Source organism: Ictalurus furcatus, chromosome 12, assembly GCF_023375685.1.
Source record: "Ictalurus furcatus strain D&B chromosome 12, Billie_1.0, whole genome shotgun sequence".
NCBI lineage: Eukaryota > Metazoa > Chordata > Actinopteri > Siluriformes > Ictaluridae > Ictalurus > Ictalurus furcatus.
The window spans coordinates 27,450,999-27,463,634 of NC_071266.1; the positions used below are offsets into that span (position 1 = coordinate 27,450,999).

The following is a 12,636-nucleotide window of genomic DNA, read 5'->3' on the forward strand; positions in this document are numbered from 1 at the left end:
TTTTTATTAATATGTTTGTGTTATTATGAACCACAGTTGTTAACTTTAATGGAGTCAGGTGTGAAATCAGTGCAGTTCAGGACAAAAAGTTTCACTCTTGTGAGAGAAAATAGGCTCACAACAATAAACTAGTCAGAGTGAAAAAGTGAGCTTTAAATTTATAGAGCAGTAAATGCATTATGTTTTTTTTTGTGTGTGTGTGTGTGTGTGTGTGTGTGTGTGTGTGTGTGTGTCTTTTTAGTTCTCAGCAGCACTACACCAGCCCCTAAGCCATATGGAAGTGAGTACTTTGTACCATATTTCTGTTGAGATGAAGTATGCTATATTGAGTAGGGTTCTGTGGTATTTATTTATTTATTTGCTCATGATTTACCGATTTTTAAAATAACTCTAATGGATGGCATTGATGGAAGAAGGCATTGAAAGTAAGGAGAGTAGTGGAGGGTGTGCAGTTAGGACCTGCAGCAATCGAGAGGTCTGAGCAGAATAAAACATGACTCTAATATTTACCTGATGATGAAGGTCTCTAAGGGAACTGACGTGAGAGGAAGTGTCAATACAGTAGCGTCAGTCAGATTACAGCTCAGAGTGAAAGTGTGCTGTTCAGTAATTTTCATAATTCAGTGGAAATATAATGCATGTACTTAAAATAAAAATTGTTACTTTGATGAATGGTGCTCAGACTCTTAAGTGTCCTCCATCATCCCCCCTTTAGGCAATAATGCGACAGTGACCTCTGGCCTTCCTCGATGTGAGTATATATTCCGTGTTCTCTCATTCAGATTAAATACTGAATTATGATCATGTGTGATGTATATAGTATGACATTATGCACTGAGGGGATAAAAACATGGTTATTGAGTGAAAGATTTCAGGCATTCTCAGTGCTCAAGTTGGCATTTGAACTGAAATATGAACTAGGGTTGACTGGAGATCATATTTGTGTCTTTTTTCTTTTCTTTTTAAAGTTCATATCACCACCATCTTTGTCGCCACCATCTTCATCCTAATGTCGCTGGTCATTCTGTTTGTAGTCCTGCGCTACAAAAACCGAAGGTAAATCTGCATCACCCTCAAAATGGTGGAGAAGTCAAAATACTTTAGTCTCGTGACGTTATTTACGCTGTAGTTTATAATTTTAATTCTTTTGGTTATTAAGATTATTTCTTGTTAGGTGGCAAATTAATTGCGTAATTTAATCTTTTCCTTTTATTCTGGAAGAATTCTGGTATTTCGTTCTATTGGCTGGGATTGTTCGTTAGCGTTAGCTCTGCGGTCCTCCGAATGATTTCATTGACAGTTTTACTTTTGAACATGAGCTTGAATGTGATTAGTTTATTCTGAATACAGTAACTTCCCTGGTTATAAAAGGGTGTGCAAACTTGTGCAACATGATTATCATAACTTTTTTTTTCCCCCTAAAAAAGTTTCTTGTTATATTTTTCTCTTAATTTGTATACTCTGTAATTTCACATTGAGAGTGGGGGGGGGGGGGGGGGGTCGTTTTTTTTTTTTTTTTTTTTTTTTTTTTTTTTTTTAAATTATTATTATTTTATTTAAACAGCACAAAATCTTTCCATTTTAACAGGGGTGTGTAGACTTTTTATGTCCACTGACTTTTTTTTTTTTATATATAACTGTATGTAAGAAATGTAAGAACAAAATTTGCACCACTGCAGATCTTACAAAAATTACTAACATTGTAAATTTAATAATGTATCAATATAACAAATATTTTATTATAATGCATGTAATTATTTAATGAATAATTAATCATAATTGCTGCTGCTGATTTTATAATTCGTTTCAATTTATAACATGTATATTAATTATGATAAATAGTTGGTGATATTAGAAATGAAGAAGCTCGACCACTCCGACCACGTCCTTACAGTGTAAGAGTTAAACCTTTACTACTGTATGTAGATGAACAGGACTGATGGGGATGAATATTACTAGATGGATGGAGACGATGTGATGGATAAATATATTATTATATAATGAGAGATGAATGTATAAATGTAATGTATGAATGATTTTCTATATTCTTTAATCATTTTATTTCTTTACTGTGTTTTGTCCGTCTGTGATGTGTGCAGAGTCGTCGAGAGCGAGTGAAGATTACGGTTCAACTTCAGAACTTCCATCCAGTCTGCTTCTGCCTTTTCTACTGTCGCACTTTCCCTACACTTTTGCATCTGGGACACTTTTGAAATCTGCAGTAAAATGAAGTAGTTAAACTGAGAGCATGGTATTATAGGGCTCTAGATAAAAGAGGCATTTTTAATCATGACAAATTTTTATACTTCAAACATTTTTATACTTTGTAGCAGTATTTTTGTGTAAAAATGTATTTTCATACATATTACTTGGCATGTGAATTACATCTATATTAAGAATATATATTATATTTAAGAAACACTGCATCAATAACACTGCCTATAAGCTGTACAGAAATGACTGTTATAACTGTAACGTACTTCTTTTTTTTTTTTTTTTTAAATACAGCCACGTATTTTATTTAACCTAACCCTTTATATGTTGCACAAAACTTTGTCAGGACCAAATAACTTATGATTATATATATAATATATATATATATATATATATATATATATATACCTTCATGCTGGCATTAAGGAATGTATTTATTTATTTTAGGAAATTCCAACTGATATGATGTGCATATTTTATAAGCTCTGAATGTAGCATTAAATCAGGGGTGTCAAACATGCGGCCTTTTTTCACAGGATGAGCCCGCTAGAGATTGTAATCCAACCCAGCAAATAACTTTAGAAACCACAATCTGGACATTTTTTAAAGCTTATTTTTAATGAATTGCAGAGTGCACAAAATGTCTATTTCTGCTAAATTGGTCAATAAACAACTTTTTCTGTTCCATCAGACTAAGTATAATCCGATATATAAAATGACTTTGACACCCCTGATTTAAAGCATTAATTTTTCATTTCTCTCAGATATTTTCTTTAATGCTGTCAGTTTATTAGGGTTCTAAATGTCTATAAAGCTTCTCTTTGACCTTGCTAAGTGCCTTTCTTTTATATATGTAACCTGAACTGTTGAACTTTATATCTATGGTGAAAGTGCAGTGTTCTTTTAGTGATTATGTAGCTGTTACTGTAGAATCAGATAATCTGAATAAAAAAAACATTTATCTGATTAATTTTTTTATACCACAGTGCAGTTGGATTCTGGATTGTGATTCTGGGTTCTGTAAAGCTGGTAAAATTGAATTGAATGGACTGGACAGAAGGTTTTGATGAATTTTCTATAAGAGCAGGTCTGGCAGTCGTACAGCTGCAAATTGCTTCATGTTTTTTGTCTAGTTTGGTCTCTTATGGAAAAATTACAATATGATGCCATATTGTTACACCCTTTACTTTTAAAACACTGTATGACTTAACATTCCTTGTGCTGCATTTGCTGTCTGTTGTTTCAGAAAGTCCCTATAAAGCACATGTCAGAATTATAACATGGTCAGTACTACCGAGTTTCTAATACAGAGAACAATGGGAATTTAATGACTACTTGTATGAATTCTGTATGTAGCAAGTACACTACATAGAAAAATGCCATATCATGCACTGAATTAAATCACAAATGTCATTATGAAACTAGACGGAAGTGATCTGTGGTGATTAGGTATTTACTCATTTTAACAACAGTAATATTTCTGTAGCCTATCAGCTGTCCTTTCAAAATGTAATAGTATCTGAGGTGGGACTCAGAACCGGTGTCATCTTGATGGCAGCGTGAACAGACTTTTACATAAAAAAGCCGCTTTTCTGAGGAAAAAAAAACCCAAAACAGATGCCTATCATGCCTTGTTCCTCTTTATTTCTCCTTTCTTTTTTTCCACTCTTTTCTCTCATTTTCCCTCTTTTTCTTTTCCTCTTTTTCCTTCTTCCCCCCAATCTTTTTCTCTTCTTCTCCCCCCTCAAACAGACTATTGTACCCCAGGTCTGGTCAGGTCGAGAACTGTGTGTGTGTGTGTGTGTGTGTGTGGGTCCCCCACACACTTCCCTGTTTAAGACAAACAACATGTAGGTTATCCTTGTCACGGTTGTTGCAGAGCAACAGTGCAAGTGACCACTACGTGTCACCGTGGAGACGAGTGTCGGTTTGTTTCGATGCCTCGACACAGTACGGCATATTTGCTGTATCAGTGTTCCACGAAGCCTCGCGCTGACCACCACTAGCTCTGGGAACTATTGAGAGGCTCCACGATCCCCCATTGCTGTAAAAAAAAATCCACTGGAGTTGACGCAACTCTCTGTAGTCACGTGTCTTTCACGAATGATTCTTTCATTTTTTACTGATACCAAGATATCAAATTGCAAAAACTCATTTCAGGGAGGTGGCTTCACCGGCTACTGCTCTGCCCTGCCACGCCCTGTACTTCATGCCCGCACCGGCGACGGTCTCCTCACACTCACTGCGTCTTTAACCTGACTGCTGGATCTTAAGAGTTGAGCGGTTGTTTTTTTAATCAAAGAAACGTGAGTAAACATTTTACACATTTCCATCAGACAGTAATTAACAACTGTGGTGTAGGTGACTATCATAAGTTCAGTTACCATCTTCACTTCATTTATTCACTGATTTATTTATTTTAGTAACCGCTCTATTCTAATATATATATATATTATACATAATATTAAAATAAATAGACTGGTCGAACTGAAAGTCCGCCGGCTGCATATATATTTTGCTCTTTGTACAGGCTAATTATAAAATATATAGCATCTTATAATGGACATAAAATGAAAATGCTTCAAAGTGAACTTGAGTGTGAGATGGTGTCATACAGGATGTCACAGACATGCTGAAAATTATCTACAGACCGTGCATGTAAAAAAAAAAAACAACAGAAAAAAACTTTGTACCACTGGAAAGTTGTAAAGTACCAGTGTGTAGCTGCTTACGTCACGCGTGCTGTACGCGTAAAAAAAATTGGGGTTTATGACTGTGCGCATGCGCGTAAAATAAACTAAACTAAATAACACCTTTTATATACATAGAGAAAATAATAATAAGGATTTTTTTTTTTACATAATGACAAATTTATATGAACATGTTAAGTTTGAACACTGGTAACTTAAACACGTGAGTTTACACTTTTATCACGAATGTCTTATTTTAAAAAGCTCTTCAATTTACCTGCCCTGTATGTAGAGCTCATACATAACTATTATTTATTTAGGTTTAGTTATTTACATTGTGATTTATAGAGAATCGACTTTAGGATACAGAAGTTACATTCCTCCCCAAAACGCGTTTATTTAAATTTTAAAATAAATATCCCAGATTAACACAGTACACTGCTTGCTGGGGAACTCTGGGAAACTGCAGGTTTCAGTACCACGTGATTGGGAAAGAGTTCTGGGTTGTGCAACTCCCTTTCCTTAGTCCATGATGCAATATTTTATGTAGAAGGCCTTTCACCGTCGCTGGTAAATTCAAAATGAAGGAGTTATGGGGAATAATAACAGGACGGTGGGTCACACTGTGGATTATGGAGCTGATGAGGAAAAGTGTATCAGGTGTAATAATGAAGAGGAAAAACAAACTGTACGGTGTGATTCAGGAAGACACTGGAGGATAATCTGATCTTCTAGGTAATTCATTATTATTTAATGTTAAATATGTCTGTGTTGTTCTTTGTAAAACATCTCGAAAAGTAAGATACTGTGTTTTGAGATGTGTAAGAAAGGGTTTTTTTTAGATTATATTCTTGAACACTTACAGGCCTGAACACTGAACAGATCCTCAGTTGAACTCTTTCAGTCCCTGATCTCTGGGGGAGATTATTGGTGCTGTAGTAAACTCTGTGCTGCTTTATTACATGGTCTAGTTACATTACAGTGTGGTGTAAAAACCTACAGAGTAACCTCACAGAACTTATCTAATATTTTATATCCAACAGGCATATTTAGAGGGGAAAAAAACACGACAAAACAGTACAACAACAATGAAATGAATTCAACATCATGGGAAAAAAAAAACTCTATAAATAATTTTCAGACCATTTTCACCACCAATCAACGCAGAATGCTGGGAATAGCCCATATCAATAATTTTCACAAATAAGTCAAAGGTTTCAGGGGTTCAATTAGGCACGAAGTGGATGTGTGTCTTCAACACCAGACGTTAAACAGGTTTATTACACTCACGCACTCCCTTCCTCTCTCACACACAAGTTAGCAAGCCCTGTTGGTCCTCGAGCCTCCGAGAAGAACAATAATGTCTGTAAAGGTTTACAGTTAATCTCAAGCGTCTTGTTTTGAATTAAAGTCGTGCTCTAGGAGTCTGATCTCTAAACCCGGACCTTCATGTTACTGCTTTAATAGAATGTAAGACTTTTCTCTGCTCCGGTTCTGTTTCCATTTACAGTCCTGATACAGAACCGCTCACAGAACTGTTGTGTAGTATCCAGGTGATGTTTTATTATCGTTAATATTATTCGTTATCTTTTTGTGGAGGTACAGTTCATTCATAAGCGTAAAGATACACGTTTCGCTACAGCGCGCTGCTAATCTGCGAGCGCTGCGTGTTTAACTAGTTATAATCAGTCAATATAAATAGATGTATCGGGATGTGGTGGTGTCTCTGGTGAGTGTAGGAATATTAGGAAAAGAAACGACGGACTGCGAACCAGGCCCCGGGACCGCGGCATTGCCTGATGCCGCTGGCCGGAAGAGAGGGCGCGGTGAGGGAAACGCTGTGCGCGGGTAAAGGCTAACCCTATAGCCGTCTGGCTCTACCACCCTTTCTCCTCTCCAATATTAGCTGTCTCGATAATAACCTACACTAACTCAGACTACAGGTAAATTACCCGGTGTGAAGTCAGGGACTGTTGTGTTTTTCGTTTTTATGGAAACACGGGTGAACAACAGCGCTCAGGACGCAGCCGTTCAGCTAGCCGGGCTAACCGCACATCTCCCCGACAGCAGAGCAGCACTGTCCGCTAAGACTCGCGGCGGTGGGCTGTGTGTTTACATAAACAACGAGTGATACAGGAACGCTGCTGTGGATTCAAGCTGCTGTTCGTTTCTGGTGGAGTTTATGACTGTGAAGTGCTCGCCATACTTCCTGCCCAGATTGTGTCGCCACCTGCTGTTCTCTATTTGCATGGACTAATTAACATATCATTTTATTCATCATGATTCAGCACAGTGGCGTGGAAGGACCAAAGAGGGGCACTAAAATATTACTTCAGTTAACATAACCAAATGTATGTGGTGTTTTTTTTTTTTTTGCTGCAGATTTTAAATGTCATTATTTATCAAATAAATCACCTGTATTTAAAGCAATCTGTCTGCAGCAGAACTGTATATAGCTGCTATTAAACTTTATTTCATGCTGATCAACATGAGCTGGGTCTGTTTGAAACTGTAAAGCCATCAAGGATGGGTCAATTTCTGGTGCATTTGGACCCTGAATCTGGTATTCAGTATCTGCTTCTCCAGCTCAATCCTCTGTTATTGATAAATCTTTTTTCTTGAGTGATCTCTTTTTGCACTTCCCTGTTCAGCTCTTCCCCATCCTCACTGGGCCTAATGTCTCATTGTATTTCCTCAAAATGTATGGCCTTGGATAAAAACAAATAGAATGTCATTGTCAGAAATGTGGCTGAAATAGTTATATTTTTTATTATAATTAAGCATAACTGGCATGCAGCCTCATTCGCTATGTTTACAGTAGCATGGTAGGATAAATGTAAATTTTCTGTATTAGCTGCTGCTTGTGTATTTTGAAGACTCACGGCTAAAGTAGAAGGTATACTCTCTTTTTACGTGTGACTCACATTTTAATAATAAGGCATCTTATATGATGGGTCTCGTTCTTGTTTTTCAGATGACACCGATTCAGGTCAACAAGAGTTGTGATGAGCTTTACATGGGTGGTAAATATAACTACTCCACATCACTACATTGCAAGGACCCTGAGATCAACTGGAAATCGCTGGTGAGAAGTTTGAAGGTTTTTTTTTTTTTAGACAGCAGACACTGTGATGCACTGAATGGTGGGATGAACTTTTTTTTTTCTTGTCTTTTTCCACGTTATGGATGTATGTGCATTATAGGATGAGATTGCGCTGGGCCAAGAAAGATTTTTGATTCGTGATTACTGTGAGAGTGGGATTCAGTGCACTGTAACGTGTACTAATCCAGTTAATGAGGTAGATAAATTTAAAATAAATTAAAATTCTATATGTTCTTTTGTGCTATTTATTTAATGCAAATGTTTGATTTTATATATAAATAATATAATTATTTTGCAGATGGAATACATCTTTAACGGTACGTCCTTCTACTGTGTTTCACTTCTGTACACCACGTGAGCTAATACAGATCAGTATATTTGTTATGCAGGAAAATAAAAATATTTTAGTAGGGGTGTGTGTGTGTGTGTGTGTGTGTGTGTGTGTAGTTTTCAACAGCTCTACGCCAACCACTGAAGCTGCTAATGTGTACGGAAGTGAGTAACTTCTAATATATTGTAAAATGCTATACTGACTAGGGATTTGTTATTTTTAATGTTTATGATTTACGAGTTTTAAAATAATTCTTTGGTTGTGGTGGTGGTGGGGGGTCCAAGCAGAATAAAACATGACCTGAAGATGAAGATAAGAACTGATGTGAGAGAAACAGGAAGTGTATTGTACAGCAGCATCAGTCAGATTACAACTCGGAGTGAAAGTGTGCTGTTCAGTAATTTTCATAATTCAATCCAAATAAAATTAATATATTAAAAATAAGTCATTAGATGAATGTTGCTCAACATGGTCCCCCCCCCCCCCTTCTTTTTTTAGGCACTAACACCACAGTGACCCCTGACCCTCCCTAATATAAGTACATACAGTGTGTTCTCTCTTTCAGATTAAATGCAGAATTATGATGTTATATACTATGATCACAGATTATGCACTGAGGGGATAAAAAGCATGGGGATTTAGTGAAAGTGAAGTGAATATTTAGATTTCAGGCCTTCTCAGTGCTCAGGTTGGCATTTGAAATGAAATATGAACTAGTATTGACCAGAGATTGTATTTCTGTCTGTCTTTATTTTTTAAGCTCAAATCAACACCATCATCTCCATTGTAATCTCCATCATCGTGGTTGCCATTCTGATCGTAGGCCTGATTGTAGGAATGTGCTACAGAAAACGAAGGTAAGTCTGCATCACCCTTGAAGAAGCAGCTAAATGAGGGAAGATGAAATGCTTTAATCTGATGACGTTAACATTAAACAGATGAATTTATTTGGTGATTAACAGATATTTCTGTTCTTCACTGTGATTATGGGTGGACAGGGTGATAGTAGGACTCGGGGAGAAATTGATTCGTGGCTGCTGTCAACGAGCAGATGAAAATAACAGGTGAATGAAACTCAAACTACATTATACTATCACACTATGGCTGCTTTAGTTTATTTTTCAAAAATCTGGATATGAGTGGGGAAATTATAACTGTATGCAAAAATGTTTGATCTTTTCCTTCATGTGTTCTGGACAAATTCTGGTATTTCGTTCTTTTGTCTAGGATTTTATTTATTTATTTGTTTTTGGTTAGCGTTGTTGGCAGCTCTGCGTACTTGCTTTTACACGTGCACAATTTCCATTAGTGTTTAAAGTGAATTCCCTGAAAGGAATATTCTGGATATTATTAACCAAGTAACTCCTTATCTTCTACACCTCAAGCAAGATAAAAATACAAATATTTCTTAATGCCTAAGGTGTGTGTGTGTGTGTGTGTGTGTGTGTGTGTGTGTGTGTGTGTGTGTGTTAGGTCAGACATCCCACTGGAGGACATTACAGAAAGAAACACTGAAGGTGAAGCTCAAGTGAACACCTCAAATAATGAAAGGTAAGATCTTCCCCATCTTCTCTTTATCCAGGTGCCAATCTGGGGAGGGGAAAAGTCTAATCTTACCTAATGCACCTTTAAACAGATTTTATCAAATTGAAACACCTTTAAAAAATACATGAGAAAAGAAAAACAACTAAAGACACAATTTATACAAAACTGCAGATCTCTACCAAAAATCACATTGTAACTATAATAATGTAGAAATATAATAGAAATTTGTATATATTAATGATTATAATGACTATTATGCTAAATATTTGGAGCTAATTGAAAGATGTTTTTTATTAGCGTGGACCCTGGCAATGCGAGCGCTAACGGCTTTATGAACGGTGATGTTAGAACTGAAGAAGCTCGACCACTCCGACTGCATCCTTACAGTGTAAGAGTTAAACCTTTACTACTGTACGTAGATGAACAGGACTGATGGGGATGAATATTACTAGATGGATGGAGATGATGTGATGGATAAATATATTATTATATAATGAGATGGAGGAATGTATAAATGTAATGTATGAATGATTTTCTGTATTCTTTAATTATTTTATTTCTTTACTGTGTTTTGTCCGTCAGTGATGTGTGCAGAGTCGTCGAGAGCGAGTGAAGATTACGGTTCAACTTCAGAACTTCCATCCAGTCTGCTTCTGCCTTTTCTACAGTCGCACTTTCCTTACACTTTTGTATCTGAGACACTTTTGAAATCAACAGTACAATTAAGTAGTTAAACTGATACTGTGGTATTATAGGGCTCTAGATAAAAGTGTCATTTTTAATCATGACAAAGCAGATCAAATTTTAACTTCAGACATTTTTTTTATACTTTGTAGCAGTATTTTGGTGTAAAAATGTATTTTCATATGTAGTACTTGCTATATAAATAACATTTATAAGAACTCATTTTTGCCAAAGAAAGGGAAGATCAAACCAAAGAACCCCAAGATAAAAAAAAAAACAAAAAAAAAAAACACTTTTAGCTTCTCTTCTGCACTTTTAAACACTGCACATACTTATGCACTTTTGTTATGCTCTACCCTTTTAGCTGTGACGATAGCTGGGGCTGGGCATATAACTGGAAACTGCGCTATCCCATAATGCAACGGGACTGGCATGGAAGAGCTGTCAGAATCAAACCTGGCTTTTTAAGCTGTAGGTCGTATGACTATGCCAACCTGGCGGCTGTAGTACTTATAAGCCCTTTCCTTAACTTGTACTGTGGGGCCAACCCTTAGGCTGGGTCGTCATCAACACTACTCTACGTCATCGAATCAACGCTATAAAGAGCACAGCTGGCGGCTTTGTCAGCAGCCCAGTGCTCATTCCTTTTTTTTCTGTCTGTTCTGTATGTATTTTTTTTTGTGTGTAAATTTATCATCACACTTTATATACCGTTACCAGGTGTAGGGTTCAGCTGCCGTTTGTCTGTGGGTTTTGTCTGTTTTATTTTATTTTTATTCATTTTTACCCATATTGCACAACATTTTGTGTGTGTATAAAAAAAAAAAAATCATAAACCAAAGTATTCTTAGCAGTCATTTTTTCTTTCTTTCCCCATCCACCTTTTATCCCAGTCAAACCTATCCTGTTATCATCCTCAACCCTAGACTGGGGTGTATAACAAGTGAAAATCTGAGCCAGCAATACTAGAGACGCAATTTTTTAGAAAGTAAAAGTCCATCTTATTGTTTGTATTGTACTTCAAGTCAGATCAGAGTCTGTTTTTACAGAAGGAAGGGAATTGGTGGAGCAATCAATCATAACCCTGTAACATGGAGTCTTCTTTCTGCCTCCAAAATAGTCAAATTGAACTTGGCTCAAGAGCAGATCGAGTGAAAAGTAAAGTGCATGTGTCTCAGTGCTTCTGATATTTTAACAAAAATATATTTGGACACTCAATTCAGTACCCCACTCTCACTAATATACTCTGTGTGTGTGTGTGTGAGAGTGTGTGTGTGTGTGAGAGAGAGAGAGCGAGAGAGATTGATTCATAACACCTGTCTGTTCAGATCTGTGACACAAGTTAGCAAGAAAATCAAGTTGATAAGTAAGCAAGTGGGAGGTTTCATATTTGACCAGAATTGAGGGTTTAAAATAGAGGTTTTTCTAGAATATTTCTCAAACCCACTTCAGGGTTCCAGTAAACATGCACTCAGGTCACAGAATAAATGCAGTCCTTTGAGCCGGATTCGAACAAGCGACTTAAAGATGGTCATGTTGTTACACATCTACACTCCACCACACTTCCAACTGAGTTCAGACCTGAACGCTGGATGAGTGAGGACTACTGAGGAACCTGAAGTACATGTATATGAGGTTTTACGGTAACCATCAGGCACCTGGTGGAAAAAAGCTGCTCTCTTTATGAATTAATCATATGAATTACTTTCTTATTTAATTACAATAATCCCATGAAATAGAGTTAAATTAAATCAAATAATTCTTGTAACATTTAGGTATAAATAGTTTTATCAGTATTTTGTAAATTATTTACATACAAATTGATTGTTCTAATGCATAAACTTGTGCAAAATGTAAAATTGTATTCTAGAAAAAAGAAGTGGGCATGTAATCTTTACATTGTATGTCAGAGTTTCTCAAACTTTTGTAAGTAAATTAATGTAATTGTAAATGTAATTTAAATTTTCAGCATAACGTTATTTAGCATTAATCAGGGATGAACTGGGACCAAAAAGTGGCCCTGGACTTTCTGTTCCAAAGCAGACCACCACACCCGGCTAAGAACACGG

At 36.4% G+C, this 12,636-nt stretch overlaps 1 protein-coding gene across 3 annotated transcripts; it reads left to right on the forward strand.

Moving 5' to 3' along the window:
• The first annotated feature begins 4,419 nt into the window (after positions 1-4,419).
• LOC128615310 (uncharacterized) lies at positions 4,420-11,408 on the forward strand. Of its 3 annotated transcripts, XM_053637280.1 has the most exons (10): positions 5,396-5,639; positions 7,879-7,989; positions 8,108-8,203; positions 8,306-8,324; positions 8,455-8,502; positions 9,099-9,195; positions 9,337-9,402; positions 9,812-9,889; positions 10,181-10,271; positions 10,466-11,408. In XM_053637280.1, exons 2-10 carry the CDS (start codon positions 7,879-7,881, stop codon positions 10,466-10,468), a joined length of 609 nt encoding a protein of 202 aa, XP_053493255.1. In that variant the 5' UTR covers positions 5,396-5,639; the 3' UTR covers positions 10,469-11,408. The 3 variants fall into 3 exon arrangements, with proteins under 3 accessions (XP_053493254.1, XP_053493252.1, XP_053493255.1); XM_053637279.1 differs by lacking the exon at positions 5,396-5,639 and adding an exon at positions 4,420-4,520 and having other exon boundaries at positions 10,181-11,408; XM_053637277.1 differs by having other exon boundaries at positions 5,391-5,639; positions 10,181-11,408.
• Positions 11,409-12,636: the final 1,228 nt, after the last annotated feature.